Below are 24,255 nucleotides of genomic sequence, written 5' to 3'. Positions count from 1 at the left end.
GCAGGGCTCAGCGCCATGGTGGTGGGAGAGAGGGGGGGTGGACAAATGACACGTGATTGACAGAGGTTTCCTAAAGGATAGGAGGTGCTGTCCTGGTTCCCAGGCTGCCTCTCCAGTCCTACGATGAGCACACATCAGGAGGTGTGGGAGTTCCTCCATCTCCTGACAGCTCCACTGACCACCAGTTTCAAAGCAGGCTTCATCTATGTGGCCTCTGGCCAGTTCACATACACTCCCTCAAAGGAAAACATCATTAACCCACCCTAGACTCACGCACCAACCGGGAGAGCACGTGGAGTAGAAAGAGCCTACCTGTTTGCTCCGTCGAAGGAAGTCCCAGAGCCAGCAGGCAGGTCCGAGGCTGTGGGAGATGACAGTGTAAGCCTGGCTCACTGCACCTATGCTGGCCCTGCATGGAGCCCCCAGAAGGCAGTGCAGAGACAACTGGGCTGTTGTTGGGCTACCTGCTATCTGCACTTCATGCCAATTCAGGCATTTTAGCTCTGACAAGTCTGGTGGAAACCCCCAGAGATACCTCATGTGCCACACTGAGGTCTGGGACAGTGCCTCTGAGGTTAAGGCCATAGCACAGGAGGCTACCCTGAGAAGAACCAGGCACCCTGGCTCAGCTACAGTATCTTTTTCTGTTTTTCTTTCCTCCCCCACCCCTTTTTTTTAAGACAAGTCTCACTATGTCACTATGTAGTTCTGGCTGTCCTTGAATTCACTATGTAGCAGCCACCGAATCTTTAACTCCAATGACACAGAACATCTACGCTGGGCAGACTTTGGGAATCCTTGCAGCCCCTACACCTGACAAGCCTTGGCAGCCACCAGGACGGTGGTGTCCACAAAGTGACAGGATCTAGGCCCAGAGGGTGGGCACCCACCTTATCTCCTCCTCAGGCCTGTGGTATGTCCACTGCACAGGCTCTGATACCGGCTCCAACAAGTCTTCACTGACAGAAAGGGCAAAGTCCACCGTCACCCGGGGGTACGGGCTCACCCTGGCTGCCTGTTGAGGGAGACATCAGGACACAGGGACAGCTGCAGTTTGGAGCCTTCACGGGTGAGGCACAGGACTCCAGCAGCCATCGGAGACACAGACAGGCCCACGGGGAAGTGGGAAGGACTGATCAAAGTTGACAGGTGCTGACAAGTGCTTGCAAAGGCAGAGAGGTTACAGAGCTTTCCCTGAACTGTGGGGATGGGAGGGGCCACAGCCACTCAGGAGAGCAGTCCTCTTCAATAGCCTGACTAAGAGGGCTGCATGTGAGCCAGAGGATTTACTTCTGGGCAGACACACCCAGGGAAAAGGAACCTATGCGCACTCAAAACTCTGGAGGAGTGGGTAGGTACCCAGTGGTATAGCCACTGGGTAGAAAACTCCTGTGCCCTGCCTGAAAAAGGGCAAAGGCCCGTTATGCTTCCACATGGTGGGCTCCAAGGATGCTAAACTTAGTGAGAGGATCCAGGCATACAACAGCAAGTGTGGTTGGAAGTGTTCCCATGGTTACAGGCAGAAAACAGACCAGTGGTGGGTAGGCATCAGGGGAAGGAACAAGCTGACATGTCTCTGCACGGTTCTACATGCTGGCCTCGAGGCCGTGGCCAAACCCACAGCATACCGGGCTACCTGCAAGGCCTGCCTGGGCACTCAGGCTGCCATCTCCCAGAGCACTTACCTCTAGGTTTCGAGATGAGATCTCTGCCCTGTAGCTCCTGACATCTTCCAGGTCCAGGGTGGCAGTGAGAACCTCCTGGGTAGGGAAGCAGAAGAGAAAGCACAGGGTTGCTGTCTCAGGATTGATGAGAAAGGAAGCCTTTCTCAGCAGGGGCACCACTGCCCTCTGGAACCTCTTCCTTTTTAAAAAGAAAGTGTTTTAATTTTATTCATGAGTATGTGTGTGCCTGAGTGTATGTGCATGTGAATGCAGTTCCTGTAGAGGCCACAAGTGGGCAGTGGACTCCTGGTGGTAGTTTCAGGTGATTGTGAGAGCTACCTGACATGGATGCTGCTGTGACCTCAACACTCTCCAGCTGCATCTGTCGGCTGACACCAGCACTTGGACTACATTTAGACATTTCCCAGCAACCCACCAGTGATAGCAGGAAACACAACTTTCTCAGTAACTTGGGATAGGACTGTTTCTTTTTTACTTGAAAGACACAGAAAGCAATGGCTCCTCCAACTCTGAGCATAGCCATTTATAGATGGGATGGCTGGAGCCACTGCAGCTATCCTATGAGCAGAGGAAGATGGGGGGAGGGGACAACATGGAGAACAACATGGCAGCTAACATCCAAATCTTCCAGGGGTTGAGCATGCAGCTTGCCAGGCCCTCTGAGGATTGTGTGGTCCCCTGAGGTGGATTAGTGGGGTTTGTGCATGGCTGCCTTCTGCCTTCCAGCCCATCCACTGAAGAATTGTGGTGGTACTTTCAAACTGTCCTTTGCCTGGCCAGCCTCGTATGCTTAGAAAACCCCTTCCCACGGGAGGTAAGAGGTCCCCTCTGAGCTTCCCAACACTTGGGGCCCAAGTGGGGTGTGATGGTCAATGGTGCTTGTCAGCTCAATACAATTTAGAATCACCAGGGAACCAAATCTTTGGTCGTCTCAGTGTGAGTCTCCAGATTAGGTTTACTGAAGTGGAAAGATGTGCTCCGAGTGTGGATAGCACCAGCCCATGGTTGGAGTCCCAAAGTGAATAAAAAGGGAAAAGGAAGCTGACCAGCTGTGCTCATCTCTGTGCCTCCTGGCTGTGGATACAACGGACCAGCTACCTCACTCTCCTGCCTCCAGGTTTTCCCACCTTGACAGACTGCGCCCTCAAACTGAGCCAAAGTAAGCCCTCCTCCCTAAAGAACATCTGTTGGTTGTTTTGTCACACCAATTAGAAAAGCTACTAATGCAGGAGAATGGCCTCCCTTTAATGCAGGCTGTCCAGACCATGGGGAAACTGATAGGTTTTAGACAGGCCGAATTCCCCTACGAATAATGTCCCCAGTCAAGCCTGAGGCTCACCATCCCTTACGACTGGACCAGGCCTAGTGTTTGCTAATCCTAGATTGGGGGCTTCATCCTGCCAGCTTCTAAAACGGGTCAAAAAAGCCCACTACCCCCTGCACGGAGCCAGCTGTCCCTGTGTCCCAGACACAGGGTATTTGCCACAGTGTGTTCATAGCCTGGGGGCCTCCTCCCTAGCTTTTTGTTATAGGATATTTGATCACACTGTGAAACCAGAGATTGTGTTATTTACTGGGAAAAAACAAAAACAAAAACAAAACCCTTATTTCTAGTTGTGGTGTGGCTCAGCTCTTAGCACACACCTTTACTCCCAAACAATTAAGGTAAAGTCAGTCTGTAGAAGGAAGCACACGTTTAGAAGTGATGTCTAATTGAATGGCAAAGTGAGAAATCAGAGAAAGATTTGACAGAGTAGGATATGCCTAACTCTCACAAGAAGAGAGAGAAAAGGGAAGCTACAGTGCAGAGAAAGAGGGCAGTTTCACTAGGACAGTTGTACAGAGACAGGTTGCAGAGAGAAAACAAGCTAGATACGGGTGAAGACAGAATGAGCCAGAGAATGAGGAGCCAGAAGATCAGAAGAGATGGCTAGAGTTAGTTTGAGGTCAAGTACAAGAATTCAGGAGAAGCCCAGAGAAGCCAAGTTGAATCAGTCAGCTTGGAGAGGAGTTTGAACCAGAACAGCTGAGTTGACCAGCCAGCCAGAAATTAGAAAGAGCCGGGAAGGAGTGAGGTTATTTGGCAGTAAGTCTCAGAGGCTGAAAACATTCTAGGCCCCGATGAGATTATGCAGGGGCTAGAAGCTTTCGGGACTAGGCCTAGGCTAGCAGATGGAGGCACTAAGCCTCCAAGATGACAGTTCCATCAGGAGAATAAAAGCAACTTTTACAGCCCATATTCAGCACGGACATTTTCCATTGCTCTATGTTCAGTCAAAACATGCCCTAAGGAGAATCCCTCCTCACGCTCGGGAGAGGGACACAGAAGGGCAGTCAACTGACTTGGCAGCGTGAAGGTTGCTCCCCATTCCCATGCTCGGCTCATTACCACATCATCCAATGAGAACTGAGTGCCCTGGGCAAAGATGCTCCCGTTCATAGCAATCATGGCACAGCCATCATAGTAGAGACGGTCACCGTCGCAGCCCTTCTGGTTGGCTAGCAGGTAGATGCCACCATTCTAGAAGAAATACAGGTTGACAGTATGGCTGTCAATAATGGATATAACACATGACTGTCACTAGCCTTGTACAGGATACCTAGATGCATTCTACACCTGGTCCCAAGTTGCCACTGGCACCCAGACTCTGACAGAGATGGTAGATGCAGGAACGGACACAAAGCCCTATAGCTCTAATTCATGTGGCCTTGCCAGATGTATTACAATTTCCTTCAAATTAAAACATTGGGAATTCAATAATTTACAAGTCTCAGGAAGTTCCTGAAACTCACCAGACTCACAAGATCCCTCCCTCTCCATGACCACATAAACAGTAAGGACTGCTGAGAGGCTCTCAGACCAGCCAAGCTGCCTGGAAGAGATTTTCTGACCTGTCAAACTGCCTACAAGTTGTGAGGAGAGCTCCAGGACTCCAGCTTTCATGAGCTGTTGATGGGCTTTGGTGACACAGCTGCCTCTAATGAATCCCTGATGTCTGTAACCCCTCAACTACAGTACTGGGTAATTCCAATGGACTCACTAGTTTACATGCTGAACTCTGGTGGCATTGTTACTTTGGTCTCTTGTTGGTTCCCTATCTGGGGTGAGCAGACCTGTGTTGGCTCTTCCCAAGAATTGTGTCACATGACGCCACATATCAGACATCCCATAGAATATCCACTTTTACTTTCCCTCAGTTCTCAGGGCAGTGCTGCTGACCCTGACAGGACCACTGCATCTAGAGTAGGTAGAGTGATGGGGCAGCATTGAGCTCTAGGGCCACTTGAGGTCTTGGGTGACCTCTGTGACGGCTGGATGTTATCGCCCATCTGTGCCCATCTTCAACCTGAGACGTGTCTATTTGCACCAAGGACCAACAGTAGTTCTCCACTGTGTCCAAGGTCAGTGGCAGGTCCATGCAAGTTGGTATGTGTCTTTATGACAACCATGGATGGGAGCATGCCCTGGTTCCCTGTTGCAGCAGTGTCAACAGAATCTGCTTTGAATGATGGCAGTTAGGGTCAGGTGATACCAAGAGGAGGAGTCTGGGAAGGACGAGGCATGGCAATGGAATACAGCTTGCGACCACAGCCTTAAGCATATACCAGAAGTGGCTGAGCCCTGCCCAGGTGCCACTGCTCCTGGGACTCCCTGATAAACTCCTAGCTTAGGACCATGCTCTACCCACCCTGCCCAATGTTCACCTTGGAAGTGGCCATGGTTACCAGATCCACTCTGGTATGGGCTTTGCGCAGCACGTGGTGGCTGCCTGAGGCGTTGGTGATGATCTCCACACCATCCAGGCCCATGTCAACGTGGGGGCTGTGGAGAGAGGCAGGTGGAGTGACTGACTGGCTCCTGTAGCCCCTTAGCTGTCCATCTGGAGGGACCTCCATGGTTAAGGACATGACCTCAGGAGGCTGCAAAGCTTTGGCCCTCCCACTGGCCGGCCCAGGATGGGGAATGGATGGCACAGAGAGCCAGCTGACCTGCGTGGTGTCCAGAGCTCCTCACAGATCTCACTCCCGACACAGGTGTCCTGGGTGGCCAGAACCACATCTCCAAAGGGCACAGTTTTCTGCAGTGGGGTGTGGGGGGGGAGAAGACCACTTTAGATCCCAGGGCCACCTATATACTGGTCTGATTTCTGGAAGGCTGATAATACTGTTCCAGGCCTAAGACTTTCCTTCCTCACCATGGGTGTGCCCCGCCCCAGCATACACTACTCCTGATCCCACTATGTCCCCACTTATGAGCACAGGCCACACAGCTTTACGATGCCTGCAACAGGCCCTCTCCTCCAGTCCATCTCCTGCCACCATTCACCAAGGCTGCAAGAAGAGCCTGAATCCCAGGTCCACAATGTAAGAGGAGGGACAAAGCTCACAGATATGGCCACCCCCAGCTGGTTGTGTGTGGTTTCCTAGAACTGTCCACCTGCCCTCTGGGCTGACTCCTGCAGCCTGGCTTGTAATCAGCGCTCCGGCGCTCACCAGGGATCTCCCACTCTGTGCTTCCCACCTACCCAGCTATGCTGGCTCTACCCAAGAACATGTGCTTCTCCTGTGTCCCACCCTCAGCCTGTGCTGGCAGGAAGCCCTGGGGAGGATGTACCTGCTCTGTCAGGTCCTGTAGCATCCGAGGGAGGACATACTCCTCAGTTTGTCTGAAAGGAAAGAATCAAAGCATGGCAAAGCTGAGATGTGTGGGTCAGCGTTCCACCCGACCGCTGGGCACTGCGGCTAGGGAGGTGGAACACAGGAAGTACTTGACTGTGCTTATCTCACGCAGCAGCCGACAGGGTGCTCAGGGGTTGGGATAGCCAAAGCTGCCCGGCACCCTGTCGTCCACAGGGTGCTTCACAGAGGAGTTGGGAGCAAAGCATCAGAGGTCCCTGGGCCTGGACAAGGCTGGGCCCGTGGTGGTTCTCAGACCCTTGGCCATCCAGGCGCTGCTAGGAGTTGCCGAAGAGCTGAGAACAGAAGACCCGTGGAGGTCTGCTTTAGCTCAGTAGTGATTGTCCTTAGCTTGGTGGCAGTGATGGCTGGGAGTGCAGAGAGGCCCTCTACGGGGAACTTAGGCAGCGGCTCTGTAGGCGAAGGTCTTCTCCACACTCCCCATGACAGTGGTAGATGAAAGAGACAGTCCGTGGTTCCAAACTGTTCATTGGTTGTTCATCATAGAAAATGGATGTACGTACGCACCCACTTCTCAGGGTGGGCCGGAGGTTAAATGCCTTTGGCATGGAGGAATGGCTAGGAAAGGAAGCTTACTGGTCAAATCCTCAGGGGCTCTAGGTACCTCATTAACATGGAGAACTCTGTTCTGGGCCTACATGACCATACCATCTTCCTGGCATGGTTTACTGTTCCACAGAGATGAGGTCCTGGGAAACAGGAAGTACTGCACAGGCACAGGCCCTCAGAGGTATAGCCACCCATCCACACAGAGGCCTATAACAGACTCATCCATACAGGAGTGTCTCTGCCTCTCAGTGTTTTCTGAGAGACTGGGGGTTGGAGGGATTGGACTTAGGTCACTGTTCCAAGGGAGAAATCAGATGAGATTCTCAACCCTGGAAAAGTCTTGTGTTCACCCCTAGACACGGCCACACCTACCACACCAATGTGACAAGAGAGTCACAGTCCACCACCTTTGACAGGCAGAGTGTTTGCCATACGCATCTTTGGTTCAGGGAGTCTCAAAGATCTATGCCAGTGGACTTAATTATAAAAACACATAAAATAAAAATCGGACACTTTTAACTTCAGACAAGCACAAGCCACTCCAAGTGCACTGCTTAGACACTGAGCACAGACTTTTCTGTTTGCTTTCTGTGGTGGTTTAAATGTGCTTGGCCCAGGAAGTGGCACTATGAAGACGTGTAGCCTTGTTGGAGGAAGTGTGTCACTGTGGGAGTGGGCAGAGAGAGCTTCCTCCTAGCTGCCTGAGGAGCCAGCCTCTTACTGCCTTCTTATCAAGATGCAGAACTCTCAACTCCTTCTTCAGCACCATGTGTGCCTAGATGCTACCACGCTTCCTGCCATGATGATAATGGACTGAAACTCTGAACCTGTAAGCCAGCCCCAAATTAATGTTGTTCTTGCCTTGGTCATGGTGTCTTTCACATCAATGAAAAACCTGGGACAGGAGTTGGTACCAGGTACTGGGGTGTTGCTGTGATGGGCCTGACCATGCTTATGTTTGGAGCAATGTGGATCTTGGGTCTTTGGAAAGCAACGGGATGCTTTAAGTGGGGCTAAATGGGCCATCCTAGTAGGAAGATGGATGGCTTTGTTGCTGAGGGTGATTTGAATTGTGGAGGCCTGCTGGCGCTAGAGGTTTCAGAAGAGGTTTTAGTAATTTTAGCTTCAGAAGAATTTTAGTATGTGGCCTAGAGACTGTTCTTGTGATATTTTGGTGAAGAACGTAGCTGCTTTTTGCTGTATTGGAAGTCTACCCGAGGCTAAGGTGAAAAGAGTCAAATTAATTGCACTGACAAAGGGGGTTTCAGAACAACCCAGTACGGACTCTGTGCTGTGGTTTCCTCTCATGAAGAATGTCTTGATGAAGCACAGCAAGCTTAGAAAAATAAATAAATAAAGCGTACGGTTCCAAAACCAAAGGGGGCGCCAGGAAGTAGAATGGAGCTGACGCCTATACTCAAGGAGGCGAACAGATTGAGGGAAGCAAGATCCCACCCAGGTAAGTTTATTGTTTATGCTTTTCAGTTGAACAGAGGACTTGGTTATTGTTCTCATTTGGACTTTTAATCTGAAATGAACTACAGTCCAGACATGGGGAGCACACCCGTGACCCAGACCTTGTGGCTTGAGGAACAGCGGCCGTGAAAAGCTTATGCCCAGGCAAGGTGGAACATGCCTGTAATTTCAGCATTCAAGAGACAGAGCATGTGGATCTCTGAGTTCAAGGCCAATCTACAGAGCAAGTTCCAGACAATCAAGCTTTGGCAGTGAAGGAATTGTAAAACAAAAAGCTGGTGATAATGTAAAAGAACAAGGGAGCCATGTTCCAACTCCAGCAAGCAGCAGAACTGTGGCCCTGGCTTTAGAGAAGAGGAGAAGGAATTACTGGGACAATTGATGCTGGTTAGCTGGAACTAATAAATTAGTGGTGATTAAGAAGAGACCAGCTTCACTGAGGTGAAATCTTCTGGGAAATGTTTTCTGAGAGCACAAAAGAAGCTGTATTCCAGAGATAGCCAAGGCTGTACCTCATGCTGCAGCTGGACTTGGTAATGTAAGAGTCACCCAAGGCATGAAGGGGTCATGAAGAGCAGCTGAGGCTTGGCACTGTGAGAGGCTGCAGAAGGGCATTGGTAAAGGTGCAGCCTCAGTTGCAATTGATGGCCCAGGACTGAAGGGGTCATGCAAAGGAGTTGGGACTTGCCACCACGAAGAGAGCCTATGAGAGGCTACTAGTGAAGCCCGGTTACAGCAGAAGACTCCATCATATTGGAGATGCCAGTTCCCTGGAATGATCACCAAGAACAGCAGCAGCAGTGGAGTGGAGTCAGCCAGACCCTGGAGTGCTACAGAGGGCCGAGCTGGAGAAGTGACCCAAGCCCTTTGGAGAGGCCTGGAAGATCATATGTGGATCCCAGACATTGGAAAAAAGGTTATAAAGTTGAAGTTGTCTTGGATACCCAAAGATGTCAGAGATGTCAGAGCTGTGGGATACCTGCTGAGGAAAACACTAACAAGGAATGGAATCTGCCCAAAAGAGAGAAGTTTGTTACAGTCAACAAAGATGAAAGGAGTTGGAGATCTGAAGAGCACTTTGACATCACACATGGAGATGCAGAGTTTGGAGTTTGCCCAGCTGGTTTTTGGTTTTGCTTTGGTCCAGTATTTCCTAACTATGACGTTTGTAATGTATATCCTGTGATGTTGGAGGTATGTGATCAGCTTTTCTGATTTTTATTTTGTAGGGAATTACAGTTAAGTGATTGGATGAATCTCAGGAGAAACTTTGAACTTTTAACACTTGTACTGGCTGGTTTTGTGTGTCAACTTGACACAGGTTGGAGTTATCACAGAGGAAGGAATTTCAGTTGGGGAAGTGTCCCCCCATATGGATCCTTCTGTGGGGCATTTTCTCAATTAGTGATCAAGGGGGGAGGGCCCCTTGTGGGTGGTACCATCTCTGGGCTGGTAGTCTTGGGTTCTATAAGAGAGCAGGCTGAGCAAGCCAGGGGAAGCAAGCCAGTAAAAAACATCCCTCCATGGCCTCTGCATCAGCTTCTGCTTCCAGACCAGCTTGAGTTCCAGTCCTGACTTCCTTTAGTGATGAACAGCAGCATGGAAGTGTAAGCTCAATAAACCCTTTCCTCCCCAAGTTGCTTCTTGGTCATGATGTTTGTGCAGGAATAGAAACCCTGACTAAGACAAATTGGTACCAGCATAGTGGGGTATTCCTGTGACAACCTGACCATGTTTTGGGGAGGACTGTGGAAGGACTTTGGAACTTTGAGCTAGAAAAGCCATTAGAATATTAAGAGCTCTATGAAAAGTTCTGTAGGAGCTTGGAAGACAATGTTAAAATAATGCAGAAGATGGAGGCCTGGTTTTTGAAATTTCAGAGGGAAGATTAAAGACTCTACAAGGGCCCATGTTTCGATTGTGAAGATTCTGTGGTTTTGTCTAGCTGGGACTGAAGAACAGCTGTGATTAACAAGATACCAGAACCACTAAAGCAAACCTTTGTGTTACTGGGACTATTGATGCTGGGTAGCTGGAGCTAAGACATTAGCTGTGATTAAGAAAAGACCAGCATCACTGAGGTGAAATCTGGGAAGTGTTTTCTGAGAGCACAGAAGCTTTGTTCCAGAGATAGCCATAGTTGTATTTTGTGCTGTGGCTGGACTTGGTACTGTATAAGAGTCACCCAGGTGGTACTGGTTTTGAAGGCATGAAGGGGTCATGAAGAGCAGCTGAGGCTCAGCACTGTGAGAGGCCGTGGAAGGCCATTGGTGAAGGTGCAGCCTCAGTTGCAATTGATGGCCCAGGACTGAAGGGGTCATGCATAGGAGTTGAGGCTTGGCACCATAAAGAGAGCCTATGAGAGGTTATTGGTGAAGCCTAGAATAGCAGAAGTCAGCAGTGTTTTCGAGATGCCAGTGCCATGAGATGACCACCAAGAACAGCAGCAGCAATGGAGTACAGGCAGCTGGAGCCTAGAAGACAAGCTGTGTGCTACAAAGGGCAGAGCTGGAGAAGTGACCCAAGCCCTTGGAGGAGCCCAGAAGATCGTGAGTTGGATCCCGGATAATGAACCATTGAAGTTTGAGCTTTGCTTTTGGTTGTGACTGTGCCCTGATGTTTCCCTCTTGAAGGAAGAAAGTCTTTTAGTGGAGCCCACATAGTTAAAAAACTATGGATTTTTAAAAGACTTTGAATTTTAAAAAATATTGGATATTTTAAAGGGATTGAACTTTTAATATGTAAAGACTGTGGGACTTTTAAAGTTACTTAGATCTTGGGGATGAATAAGAAAGTAAGGCTTAATAGTGACTTGGTATTTGTGTGTCAAGTTAACAAGGTGTCAATTGTACTGGCTGGTTTTGTGTGTCAACTTGGCACAGGCTGGAGTTCTCACAGAGAAAGGAGCTTCAGTTGGGGAAGTGCTTCCATGAGACCCAGCTGTGGGGCATTTTCTCAATTAGTGATCAAGGGGGAGGGCCCCTTGTGGGTGGTACCATCTCTGGGCTGGTAGTCTTGGGTTCTATAAGAGAGCAGGTGAGCAAGCCAGGGGAAGCAAGCCAGTAAGAAACATCCCTCCATGGCCTCTGCATCAGCTTCTGTTTCCTGACCTGCTTGAGTTCCAGTCCTGACTTCCTTTAGTGATGAACAGCAGCATGGAAGTGTAAGCTCAATAAACCCTTTCCTCCCCAAGTTGCTTCTTGGTCATGATGTTTGTGCAGGAATAGAAACCCTGACTAAGACAACATTGTTGAGACTGTTATAGACTATGAGACTTTTGAAGTTGAACTAAATGTATTTTGCATTATGCTATGGTTTGGTATCACCCCTCCCCCCCCATAGACTCACGCCTGAAGAAGCCTATGGAGGCCAGGGAGTAGAATGTGGTGGTTTGAATATGCTTGACCCAGGGTGTGGCTATTAGGTGTGGTCTTGCAGTGGTTTGAATAAGAATGACCCTGTAGGTTCATGTATTTGGATGCTTAGGGAGTAGTACTATTTGAAAGGATTAGGAGGTGTGGCCTTGTTGGAGGAGGTGAGTGTGTGTGGGGGAGTGAGAGAGTAAGGGGAATGGGCTTTGACATTACAAGGGGCTCTCTCTGCTGCCTGTGGATCTGGATGTAGAACTATCAGCTAGTTCTTTCTCCAGCATCATGTCGCCCTATGTGCCGCCAGGCTCCCATATATGATGAGGCTGGACTAACTTTCTGAAACTGTAAGCAAGTTCCAATTAATAGCTTTCTTTTAAACAAAGTAACATGGGGATGGTGTTTCTTCAGAGTAACTTAAAACACAGAGCAGGGCTTCCTAAATGAGGGCATCTTGTCCCATAGGAAACATTTGGTAGAGTGTGAAGTCTCATGTAGTCAAGGTTAACACCAAGCACCAGGATGAAGGGTATACACAATCACGCCTACCTAGTTCAGAGTAATTTTGGTTAATAAACTCTACTCAGAGGTTGAGGTACTTCTGACCATCATATACTGCACAGGACAGTTCCCCCAACCCCAAATGAAGAATGACCTGTTCCCAAAGATCAAATGGACTATGCTGAGAGTTTTGCTATAAAGAACAATTTGAGACACAGTGTCCATCCACTTAAGAGTGGCCAGTGACCACTGACTGGTGGCTGAGGTTTTATGGTTTCTTCTGGTTGGCATGGAACTGACCAAGTCTGAATGGCAGGAACAGTCCTCCCAACCTCGCCGCTCCCCTCAGTGTTCTGTGGCTCACCTCCCAGCTGAGGACATTCAGGGGGACCATGCTGCAGCTGAAGAACCCGCCACTCACCGGCTCCTGGCCCAGGGGGTGAACCAGCGCAGTTCTCGGTAGTTGCCTTCGTTGGCCAAGGCCATCTTGGGTCTGATGAGCAGGATCTTCCTATGGCAGGTGAAAAAACTGTTCACACCAAACTCCCTCCTTTCTTCCTTCCTTCCCTCCCTCCCTCCCTCCTTTTTGTATGCTGCTTTATTGTATGCTACATCCAGTGTATATAAAATAGTTAAACCATGTGAAACAGAACTCCATGAAAATTCATGGAGGTAGATGTTAAAGGACCGACAAGTAGGAGACTGTGGATTATGGCACGTGTTAAAGAGAAGCTTTGTACAGACTTCAAACTTAGTTCTCTTGAATATTCACTGGCTCATGAAAAGTGGTTTGGGACACCCCAAGATAGATGACTATGAAAAGGAGCAGACTTTCTGGGGTCTGAAGGGATTTGTACTTGACCACAAATCAGTCAGCAGAGGGTCACGGTGAGCATTCTGCAGACACAACTGTTTCAAGTCTGCAGCTGCCTGGGAAATCTTCACGAGGCTGAGCCTGGTTTCCAGCCAGAGCTTCTTCAAGGCGGCGATGCTAGAAGATCCCGACGTGGTGCTCGGGACAGCCAGGCTGACTCGTCAGTCTGAGTAGGGGCGGCAGGTCCCCTTCTTTCTTTCTCTAGGGTTAAGCTGTTTTGGTGGGGGTGGGGGTAAGAAATATTCCATGGCTCCATCCACCCATCATGCGCACTTTGCTGGAGGCTGGTGTGTGGAAGGTGATTTGGGGGGTGTGGGTTGTCTATTGTCCAGGTGGCAAGGATAAAAAACCCAAACAAACCCAACCTTGATTCTCCTCCTCTAGCCTGAGTGAGGGTGGCTGAGACCCAGAGAAGGAGATTCACAGGAATTGCTGGGCCAGTGTGCTGTGCTCAGGGGTACCCCACAAGGTATCCCCGACAAGGGCCAGACACAAGTATGCCAGCTGCCCTCACCCACCTGTTGAGAAAGATGACTCTGCAGTTGTATCGAACATTCCGGTGCATTATAGGCCTGCAGAAAGGAAGATGCATGTTTGTTTCATTCCATGAGCACAGCAAGCAGAGGCAGTAGCACTAACTACAGAATCTTGTGTTCATTTGTTGTTGTGTATACACAGGTGTACACTCATGCATACACCTATAGATGGTAGAGGCCAACATCAGAGGTCCTCCTACTCAGTTCCATCTTAAATTTGTCAAGATTAACCTTTACTTTTAATTTTGTGTGTGTATGGTCATGTGCATGCATGTATGTGTACAAATATATTTTTTGCATGTATATTTGTATGCACATTTACATACACGCATCTGTGTGCATATGTATATTTTTGTGTACACACACTTGTGCCTTTGTGTGCACATATAAGTGCATGAGGCAAAAGGTGTCCGATGCCCTGGAGCTGAAGTTATCAGGTGGTCGTGATGTGAGCACTGAGAACCTAACATGGACAGTTTACAGAATGTGCTCTAACCACTAAACCATCTCTCAAGCCGCTCCACTTTATTTTTTGAGGCAGGGTCTCTCACTGAGCCTGGGGCTCATAGGCCCAGACTCAGTGATCCCTCTACCCCACCTCTCAGCACTGGGGTTTCAAAAGCATCCATGATGGACATGGCTTTTTATATGAGTCCTGGAGATCTAACTGGGATCATCAGACTTGCACAGCAAGCCCTTCATTAAAGCTCAGAGTCATGCGTGTGTGTGTGTGTGTGTGTGTGTATGTGAGATGGAGAACATGTGTGTGTGTGTGTGTGATGGGGAACCTTCGCCTTCCACCTTGTTTGCCACAGGGCTTCCTGCTGTCTGGTTCACATGCTTTGTGTTGGAGTGAGGTTTCCTCAGTTCTTTGGAGAAACTATCAATGCTCTGCTTTAGCTTTCAAATTAACTCAAAAGTATTCTAAAACAAGTCTCCTCGGATGTCCCAGAGGTTTTAGGGTGACTGCTTCCATCACTACTTGCCCCTGCTGCCCCCTCACCTAGCCAGAGGCTTCCCTTCCCTTCATCTGTCCACAGCTCCCAGGCCCAGTCATGGCTCATGCACAGCCACTGTGAGCAACTCATGTCACGAGGCTTCTAGAACTCTCTTAGGCCAAGCGCAGCACACCGGGATGAGACTAATGCGTTTTGGATTGGGCAATAGTGTGCCGAGTACTGGATGCACAGATGACTTACAGAAAGCAGGGGCTTCATCCCCGCACTCTGGAGGTGGAGGAAGAGGATCAGATGCTTGATGTCATACTCAGCTACATAAGAGATCAAGGCTAACCTGGGCTATATAGGACTGTCTCAGAGAAACCAAACCAGGTTGGTGGTGAATGGCTCAGAAGGGCTCCAAGCTAGCCCACCTGAGATCCATCCTGAGGACTCACACGGTGGAAGGAGAGAACTGACTCCAACAGATTAGTCTTTCATTTCCACATGCATGATGTAGCATGCAAGAATGCACTACAACATACAAAATAAAGACATTTAACAAAAAAATTAGAAAAACAATTAAAAACCAAACAAAAATCCTGAACCAAACCAATCAACAACAAAAACAACAATCAAAAAAAAAAATAACAAAGGTCTTCTAATTAAAAGAAACTCTTCAAACAAAAACACACCAACAGATAATGAACAGAGCGGGACATTTTTGAGTTTAACCAGGAAGCAAAATTAGATAGCAGGCATTTTTCTTCATGTGGGAACAGGTTTTGATCTTTCATATACAAAGAACTCTCCAACCAAATAAGAAATGTATACGGAGCTTTCAATCTAGGCAAGTTCATAACAGTACATAATAGCCACTGATAGGAAAACGCTGAACTCAACGAATCAGGGGCTGGAAAAGAGGCAGTGTGCAGATTCGCTGCTCTTGCAGAGGCCCATCAACAGGGGACCACTATGCAAAGAGCAGCCAAAACTTGAAGCGAATGCAGGAGTGTCTGATTCGTGATAAAGATCCGAACATCCATAGCGGCTGAAGAGAGGGCAGAAACCAGTGAGGGTCAAGGAGGGGCCCAGGGATACTATGACACACACTAGAAGTTTCTAGGCCAGAGTGCGGGGTGGCACCATACTTGAGGAACCCGTGCCACTTGAGGCACCATGGCTTGCATGTTCCCATGCAGAGGGGTAAGGATCTCGGTGCGATGCCAGCCCACCTGAGATCCATCCCCAAGGACCTTTCCTTTCCATGGTGGAAGGGGAGCTGATTCTAATGGGTTATTCTTCGAATTCCACGTGCATACTGTGGTATGCAAGTATGTACAACAACACACAAAATAAGGAAATTTAACAAAAATTTCAAAATGAAAATCCTGAACCAAACCAAACAATAACCACCCCTGGCTGGGGCTGGGGGGTGGGGTTGACAGAGGAAGGGCGGGTTGACCCTGCATACATCCTACCTCTGACGAATTAGGGCAAGGAAGCCTCTGGTTAGGTGCGGAGGCAGCAGATGCATGCAGCTGTCCTAAGACTCACCATGAAGAAAACCGTGCGGCAGGGCCCACATATAGCTTGCTTCTGTGTACGGTGTGCTCATGGGTACCCTGAAACTCCTGGGCGAACTCAAAAACTGATTCCAAGAGCTACTGCCTTGGGGAGGTTAAGCGGCCACAGGGCCGACCACAAGTCACATTCAACATAAGGGCTTTGGTGTCTCACTAGGACTCCACACCCGGAATGAAGTGTTGGGGACAGGACACCCTTGCACTCAGCCTTCCTCTCCCCCTTCCACACCCTCATGCTGGCACTTACATCCCCACATCACAGATGATGTCCTGAGTGACCGGAGAGTCCAGAAGAGCAGCCAGAACTTGGAGCGAATGCAGGAGAGTGTCTGATTCGTGATAATGGTCCCAGCATCCATAGCCGCTGAAGAGAGAGGGAACAGGCCAGTGAGGGGCGAGGAGGGGCCCAGGGATACCATGACAAATTGGGTCAGATTTTCCCAAAGCCCCCCAGTTGAGGGAGCTATTAAGAATAATTCCAATGAGAGACACAGACACTCTTGGATGATGTGGGAGACTGAGCCTTTGTTGGAGTCAGGATTCTATGGAAAGGCATTAGACTGTTGAAGACGGTGAATCCAGGAGAATAAAGAAAACAGCTTGGGGCTAATCTGAAAGTCGGGGAGAGAAGCATATGCCTGCTCCCCTTATGTTCACACAACAGATCAGTGGCTCTCAACCTTCTTAATGCTGCCGCCATCGGTACAGGTCATGATGTGGTGACCCCACCCACAAAATGATTCTGTTGCTACTTCTCAACTGCAGTTTTGCTATTGCTATGAATCTTAAGGTAAATACCTGATACAGACCTCCAAAGGGGTCGAGACCCACATGTTGAGAACCACTGCATTAGAGCACAGTAGGGAGGGAGACAAACAAAACAAAACAAAACAAATCAAAACAAAAAAACATTCTGGAACCCACGGCTGGCCAGGAGCCTCAAAGACAGACAGGAAACTAGCAGAGCTCAGCAGACAGCTGGTAGGTATCCCCAAACCAGAGAGGAGCTGTAGCTGGTAAGAGACATACAAAGTGGTGGGCCAGCAAGACAGCGGGCGGTATCAAGGCATCCGTTTCTATCCTCACAAAAAGGGTGCCAGGGAGAGACCATTAAAGATGCTGAGATTACAGAAGGAAACCTCTCCATGGCCAAACAGGAGAACGAAAACATGGGCTTAGCAAGATGGCTCAGTGGGTCAAGGCACTTGCCACCAATTTGACTCCTCAGACCCCCGGCCTCCATATACACATACACACACAGAGAGAGAAAAAAATGTATCTGTACACAAATAAATACAATATAAAAACATTTAAAGGGATTGAAGAGATAGCTCAGTTGCTCTTGCAGAGGGCCTGGGTCCAACTGCAGCACCCACATGGTGGCTCACAGCCATATGTCTCACAGCTAGCTGTCCTTAACACCAGTTTTCAGGGGATCCAACATGTCCTTCTGGGCCCTTGTGGGCACCAGCCATGAAAAGATGTGGAAACAAAACACCCATAAAAGACAAAAATCTAAACCTTTTGTAATTAAAAAAAAAAAAGAAAGAAAATGAGAAGCTGGGAAGGTGTCTCAGAACACAGACCCACCATGTTAAATAGCACAGGAGCCCACTGCACTCAGCTCTGGGGCCGGAGCTATAAAATCAAGGTGTCTGTAGAACGAATGTCTGCTACAGGCTGCTCCTTCCTTCAAATATGGTACCTTTATCACTCCTCGGCATTTTGACTCAGATCAGTTGCAAAGAGGACACTCTTTCAGGTGGCCTAGTGTTGGGGAGACAAGCAGGCTTCCTGGGGCCTTTAGATGAGATACCTCTCATGGTGATTTAATACCCTTCCCCAAGTCTGCCTCTCAACACCATCACCCTGGAATCACAGAGGCATGTCAGAGGGACATTGAAACCTCAGCATCAGGGAAGGTGAGGCAGCCTGGCTCTACATTCAGCCTCACTCTCTCTCTGACCACGAGGAAGCCTGGAGTTACCCAGCTTCCCCTACCCGCCCTGAACCAGGCCCACTCTGCTGCCATCCTAAATGCATCCTTTTGCTCTCCACTACCTGGCCTCTAAGGTGTGGGGGAAGGGATGCCGGTGTGCTTAGCCATACCATATTTCTAGTTCTGGTCCAAGCCTGTATCTTGCACCTTTGCCTTTGGCAATTTGAATACCTATATGGAGAGAGAGGGAGGGAGAAGGAATTCAGCAGCTAGAAGACATTAAAAAGTAGAAAAAGCAGGCGGCTGCAGTAGATACGGTCAAAGCCAGGCTCCAACCCACTACAGCCCTTTCTGTTAACAGCAGAGGACAGCAGGCACCTATACCCACGTGTAGGAAATCAGAAACAGGGAGGCTAGGGTAACCTTAGTACTGAGGAGAGGTAAGTCAAACCTTAATGGATAATCATTAAGCAGACACCCAAACTGGCTATAAGAAAAAGCCACAGACAGGATGTGAAGGCTTCCATCCCTGGGCTGATGCCAGCACCCAGTACCCATACCAGGTTGAGAGCTGCCGCCAACATGCAAGCAAGGCAGCCCATCTTCACCCCAAAGACACATACTCTGACAGCAAAAGCAGGTTAATAAGTACGTTAAAAAATAAAAAGGCCTGGGCTAGTCAGATGTCTCAGGAGGTAAAGTCACTTGTTGGTAAGCCCGACAATCTGAGTTCTCTTAGACCAGTGGCAGTTCCCATCCTAATCCTGTGACCCTTCAATACAGTTTCTCATGTTGCGGTGACCCTCTGCCCAACTAGTTTTGCAGTTATAAACCATAATGTAAATATCTGAGACGCGGGATATCTGACCCTTGTCAAAGAGTCATTTGACCCTCAAAGGGGTTGTTGTGACTCACAGGTTGAGAACGTCTCACTTTGATCCACATGGTGGAAGTGGACAACCAGCTCCTGCAAGCTGTCCTCTGGCCTCCACATGCACACCACGGCATGCGTATGTACACGAGATAAAGAAAACATTTGGGTTTTTTGTTGTTGTTTTGCTTGGTTTTTGTTTTTGTTTTTTTTTTCCTGTTTAGTCTTTCTGCAGAGGCAGCTCAGCACAGACAACCTGAGGTGGGCAGTCTGCAGCTCGGTACAGAGTATCCCCAGTTCTATCTTCTGTAGTCAATGATGAACTGACCTGAATGTCAACAATACAGGTCTATTCAACGCCAACACCCTTCTCTGACCTGAGACCTCACCTGCCTTCTGGGTTCAGTATACCTTCTCTGTACTGGCTGGTTTTGTGTGTCAACTTGACACAGGCTTGAGTTATCACAGAGAAAGGAGTTTTAGTTGGGGAAGTGCCTCCATGAGATCCAGCTGTGGTGCATTTTCTCAATTAGCTGTGGTGCCATCCCTGGGCTGGTATTCTTGGGTTCTATAACAGAGCAGGCTGAGCAAGCCAGGGGAAACAAGCCAGTAAGAAACATCCCTCCATGGCTTCTGCATCAGCTCCTGCTTCCTGACCTGCTTGAGTTCCAGTCCTGACTTCCTTTAGTGATGAACTGCAGCGTGGAAGTGTAAACTCAATAAACCCTTTCCTCTCCAAGTTGCTTCTTGGTCATGATGTTTGTGCAGGACTAGAAACCCTTACTAAGATATTCTCCCAATGCCCACCTAAGAGGAATGTTCTCAGGAACCTTTAACGCGGATCTTTAGTCTTTGCAAACGCCCAGATCTCACTGAAACAGGTCCAAGAACGCGCAGCTCTGCCCCAGGGAACCTTAGAGACCCACCAACCAGATCCTAAAGGATGGTTGAGGGGAGCGTCTGCCAGGCTGGCAGGGCTCGCCTATCTCCACTCTTGCCTTACTTCCTCACATATCCCCCAAAACTGGGAAGTCGCCCAGAAAGCTCACCAGGCATTATCCTTTTATCTGTTCCCACACCCAGCGCTGTAAGTCTCTCCTGGACAAAGCTGGCCTTGGCGGCCATGTCCTACTCATTGTGGACTTTGACTTCTTCCTGTCTCCCGCCACCCCAAGACTCACTCTTTAAAATCCTCTGGAAATTGCCCTCAAAGTCCAGGGCCCACTGATTGAGTGCACAGGTGGCCACGGTCACTTTTCGGCCCATTTTGGTTGCAAGTTTCAGGCTGCAACCAAGGAGACGGCACGCAGGATACTAGCGCAACTGTGCGGTCCACGCCTGCGTAGCTTGTTTCCCTAGAAGCCCCACCCCTTGGCTCCCATAGCCCCGCCCCTCTGTCGTCAAGCCCAGCTTCTGCATTTTTTTTTTTTCCCCCTACAGAACTGCGCTGGCGCAGAGCGTGTCCTACCCGGAAGCCTGGTCCTTTCGCCCTCCACAGCCACACCCCTTCTCACTTTTGCCCTGCGCGCCCTTCCGTGAGACCCCGCCCCCGCGCAGATCCGGAGCAAAGCAACCTTCTAAGTTGGGCCCCAAGGAGCGCCTGCGCAACCAGGTTGTCTGAGTCCCGCTGTAGCCCAAGGTCAGAGCGCAAAGCCACGCCCACATTGGTTAGTCCTGGATCGTTTCCTTTGCCATCTTAGCGACTTTTGATATATCACGAAAGGCTTGTTTTCTGCCTCCAAAGGTAGTGTCAGATTTGCTTTCTGTTGCTATGATAAACATATGGCCAAAAGCAGCTGGGGAGGAAAGGGCTCACTTCTGTTATGAAGGGAAGTTGTGCCAGCCACTGAAGCAGAGACCAAAGAGGACCTCTGCCCATCAGCTTGCTTCAAGGCTTGCTCAGCCTGCTTTTTTACACCACCGAGGACCACCAGACAGGGGTAGCACCACCCACATTGGGCCAAGGCCTTCCACATTAATCATCAGTTATGAAAATGCTCCGCAGACATGCGCAGGTCAGTCTGATGGAAGTAATTCCTCAATTAAAGTTTCCACTTCCCAGGTGTGTTCAGTTATTTTGTGTCAAGTTGACAAAACTCCCGTGTCAACACGTGCTCACAGAGGGACTACTGTGTACCTGTGTCCGGCTTCTTTGGCTCACCACACTCTGGATTCCGTGGACATCAACCTGAACCCTTTCTTATTCCTGTCCTCCTGCGTTGGGTAGCCCTAATCAAGATAGATACAACTTCTCCAGGTCTGGTTCCTCATCATCCATTTTTCCTCAGACCCAGGAATTCAGGCCTCGCTCACTCAGAGGAAAGCCAATCCAGACCCTTCAGGTTGTGTCAAGAATGAAGTTCTTAGAATGAGCCAGCCTTGATATATGGGCTACATACAGCCTCTGCTGGACACCTGTCAAAAGAAAGTGTCTGAGCAGCTCTGAGGGAAAATGTTTCCCCAGTGTAAGTGTTGCAGCTCTAAGGGAAAAGGTTTCCCCAGTGTAAGTGTCACAGCTCTGAGGGAAAAGGTTTTCCCAGTGTAAGTGTTCCAGCTCTGAGGGAGTTTTCCTGCCAGGAGTTTTCCTGGCAGTAGGAAGCCAAGGAATACCACAATTCACACTGCATAGCAAATTTCACACAAGAGATTTATTAGGAAAGACACAAGAGAGCAACTGCCTCTGCTCAGCCTAAAGGCAGCAGAAATCTGAGTGGGAGACAGGCTTTTATAAAGAGTTTCCAGGGTGGAAATTTCCAAGGTAGGGGATTGGTGGGATTTCAAGTCTTAAGCTTGGGGAAAGCCCAAAGATTGGTGGGACTTTAAGCTCAGGGATTGGTGGGTTTTTGAGTTTAGGGATTGGAGGATTTTCAAAACCCAGTAGTGAACTTGGACTTTTTACTGTGACTGCAACCTTTTTCCTGTCAACCTTTGGCATCTCAGAAGCAACTCCCCGGGGCCTGGGAAACATTCTTAAGAAATATCTACATTTCTGTCTCTGTGGGAGGACACCCCTCCACACACGTTGAAAGCCACCAGATAACAAATGCTACTGGAATCAGGCAAAGGGAATCTGTAGCCTGCCGGGAGGTGGGGGAGGAGGGGTGGGAAAATCAACCTTTGACAGGAAATCCTATCAATCACTGAGCACAGAATCCCACCAATCCCTGGGCTCCGCTTGAAGTCCTCACCCTAGAAATCTCTTCTCTGGAAAACTCCTCTCCAGAGAAACCCTATGTAGGCCTGTCTCCTGCTCGGTTCCTTGCTGTCTTTTGCCCCAGCAGAGGCATGGAATCTCTAGTCTCTTTGCCAAATAACCTTGTGTGAGATTGTGGTGTGGTGTGACTTTGCAGTATTCCTTGATTGCCAGGGTACCTTTCCCCCTCAGAACTGGAACACCTCCACTAAGGAAAGAGTTCAGAGCTATAACGCTCCCACTGGGGAAATTCTCCTCAGAGCTGCAACACTTCCTTTGAGGAAGGGTTCTAAGCCACAACACTTACGGAGCCTTTGTTCTTTCCACTTCTCTAACCCTCCCCCCATTTCCCCAGCCCCTGTTCCCTCTGCCGTTCTTGTTCGGAGAGGACTTTATTTTATTTTACTTTTATGTGTATGACTACACTGTAGCTGTACAGATGGTTGTGAACCTTCATGTGGTTGCTAGGAATTGAACTTCAGAATCTCTGCTCACTCCAGTCAGCCATGCTCACTCCAGTTAACCTTGGTCGCTCAGTCCCTGCTCGCTCCAGGCCAAAGATTTATTTATTATTATAAATAAGCACACTGAAGCTGTCTTCAGACACACTAGAAGAGGATGTCTGATCTCATTATGGATGATTGTGAACCACCATGAGGTTGATGGGATTTGAACTGAGGACCTTTGGAAGTAGTCAGTGTTCTTAACCATTGAGCCATCTCTCCAGCCCCTTGAGGAGGACCTTAAATGTGGCTGAATCTGGAGGTCAGGCAGCGTAGTGTTTCCAACAGCTCTGCCACAAAAGGTGGCTCTGACTGGAGGTCTGAGGAGTGTGGCTGTAGCATTACATTTCGGAGACTTCAAGGCAGTTTGTTGTTGTTTGTTTGTTTTATCAAAACCATCTTGCTCTTGGACTAGAAAGGCAGATCAGTTGGTCAAGTGCTTGTCTTACAAGCAGGCAGACATGAGTTTGATTCCTAGAAAAGGTTAAAAAAAAAAAAAAGCTGGCCTGGGGACAGCTACTCATAATCTTAGCAATAGGGAGGCAGAGACCACAGATCTCTGAGTTCTTCCAGCCTGCAAGCCTAGCCTACTTGGTACAAGGTTCACGCTGGCAAGAGCTCATCACAAAACAAAATAAAACTCCACAGATGCTGAGGAATGACACCCAAGGTTGCATTCCAGTCTACATGCATAGGAAACGCGTGCACGCACACGCGCATGTGTGAGCACACACACACACACACACACACACACCACCTCTTGACTGGCCTATCTGGGCCACCTTCTGCTATTGGGAGCCTGAAAACTCAAGCTACCAGCCTTTCTGAACATATGCATTTATAAAACCATGCTTTATGAATGCACACACAGGCCATAAGCCACTTCACCTCTGCCCTTTCCCCATGCCACTCACTGCCCTGTGTCCTACTCCATAAATATCTCTAAATCCTACCCTCCAGGGGTGGATTGAAGATCCAGTTACTCATCTCCACCCCCAGCTACCTTGCAAAACTTCTTTCAGTGATCTATCTATACACTGTATGGCAGACAATGAAGACCTAGTTTAGTACTGCTCTCAAAGAAGGCTAAGACATATTACTCAAAAGTAGGCATGTGACCAGTTAGTCTAGCCAATGGATGAGCTTCAGGTTCAATGAGAGACTCTGTCTCAAAGGACAAGATAGAAAGAGAGGAAGGTACCTGATATAGGTCTCTGGTCTCCACACATAAGGACACACAGGCATAAAGTCACACATACTCACATCCACATCTGCCCCTCACACACACACATACACAAACCCCCCCTACACAATCTAATTTGAAATGGCTTCACTGCTCATTTACAGGACTCTAGAATGCAGGGTCAGTAAAGGGAGAAAAAAAAAACAAAACACTTGTCCATCCTGATAAAAGTAAGTTAATGGTTTGGATTGGCAAGATGGTGCTGTAGGTAAAATACTTGCAGTGTAAACCTGGCTACCTGGGTTCAATTCCGGAAACTTACATAAAGATAGAAAGAGAAAAACATCTACACAAA

The 24,255-nt window shown here is 48.8% G+C and overlaps 2 protein-coding genes across 3 annotated transcripts in view; both read right to left on the bottom strand.

The window, feature by feature from the left end:
- The window catches only part of Nadsyn1 (NAD synthetase 1), a 32,064-nt gene extending 11,692 nt beyond the window's left edge, over positions 1–20,372 (bottom strand). Inside the window, exons 1-12 of one of the 2 annotated variants that reach the window (XM_052194565.1) lie at positions 20,203–20,372; positions 18,321–18,381; positions 16,459–16,575; positions 13,670–13,723; positions 12,699–12,788; positions 6,301–6,352; positions 5,676–5,764; positions 5,391–5,508; positions 4,075–4,206; positions 1,686–1,760; positions 891–1,015; positions 313–361 (exon numbers count right to left, since the gene is read on the bottom strand). In XM_052194565.1, the coding sequence (XP_052050525.1) occupies positions 313–361; positions 891–1,015; positions 1,686–1,760; positions 4,075–4,206; positions 5,391–5,508; positions 5,676–5,764; positions 6,301–6,352; positions 12,699–12,788; positions 13,670–13,723; positions 16,459–16,575; positions 18,321–18,381; positions 20,203–20,287 (1,047 nt within the window). In that variant the 5' untranslated portion in view covers positions 20,288–20,372. The remainder of the gene's footprint in view (positions 1–312; positions 362–890; positions 1,016–1,685; positions 1,761–4,074; positions 4,207–5,390; positions 5,509–5,675; positions 5,765–6,300; positions 6,353–12,698; positions 12,789–13,669; positions 13,724–16,458; positions 16,576–18,320; positions 18,382–20,202) is intronic. The other variant, XM_052194573.1, reaches the window with a different exon arrangement.
- LOC127684537 (guanine nucleotide-binding protein G(I)/G(S)/G(O) subunit gamma-5-like) lies at positions 12,805–13,415 on the bottom strand. The gene is made up of 2 exons (XM_052181450.1): positions 13,412–13,415; positions 12,805–13,308 (listed from the first exon to the last, which is right to left on the bottom strand). Exons 1-2 carry the CDS (start codon positions 13,413–13,415, stop codon positions 13,091–13,093), a joined length of 222 nt encoding a protein of 73 aa, XP_052037410.1. The 3' UTR covers positions 12,805–13,090.
- Positions 20,373–24,255: the final 3,883 nt, after the last annotated feature.

Source organism: Apodemus sylvaticus, chromosome 1, assembly GCF_947179515.1.
Source record: "Apodemus sylvaticus chromosome 1, mApoSyl1.1, whole genome shotgun sequence".
NCBI lineage: Eukaryota > Metazoa > Chordata > Mammalia > Rodentia > Muridae > Apodemus > Apodemus sylvaticus.
Note: the sequence above shows the minus strand (reverse complement) of the source record. Positions and strands in the feature narration are given on the sequence as shown.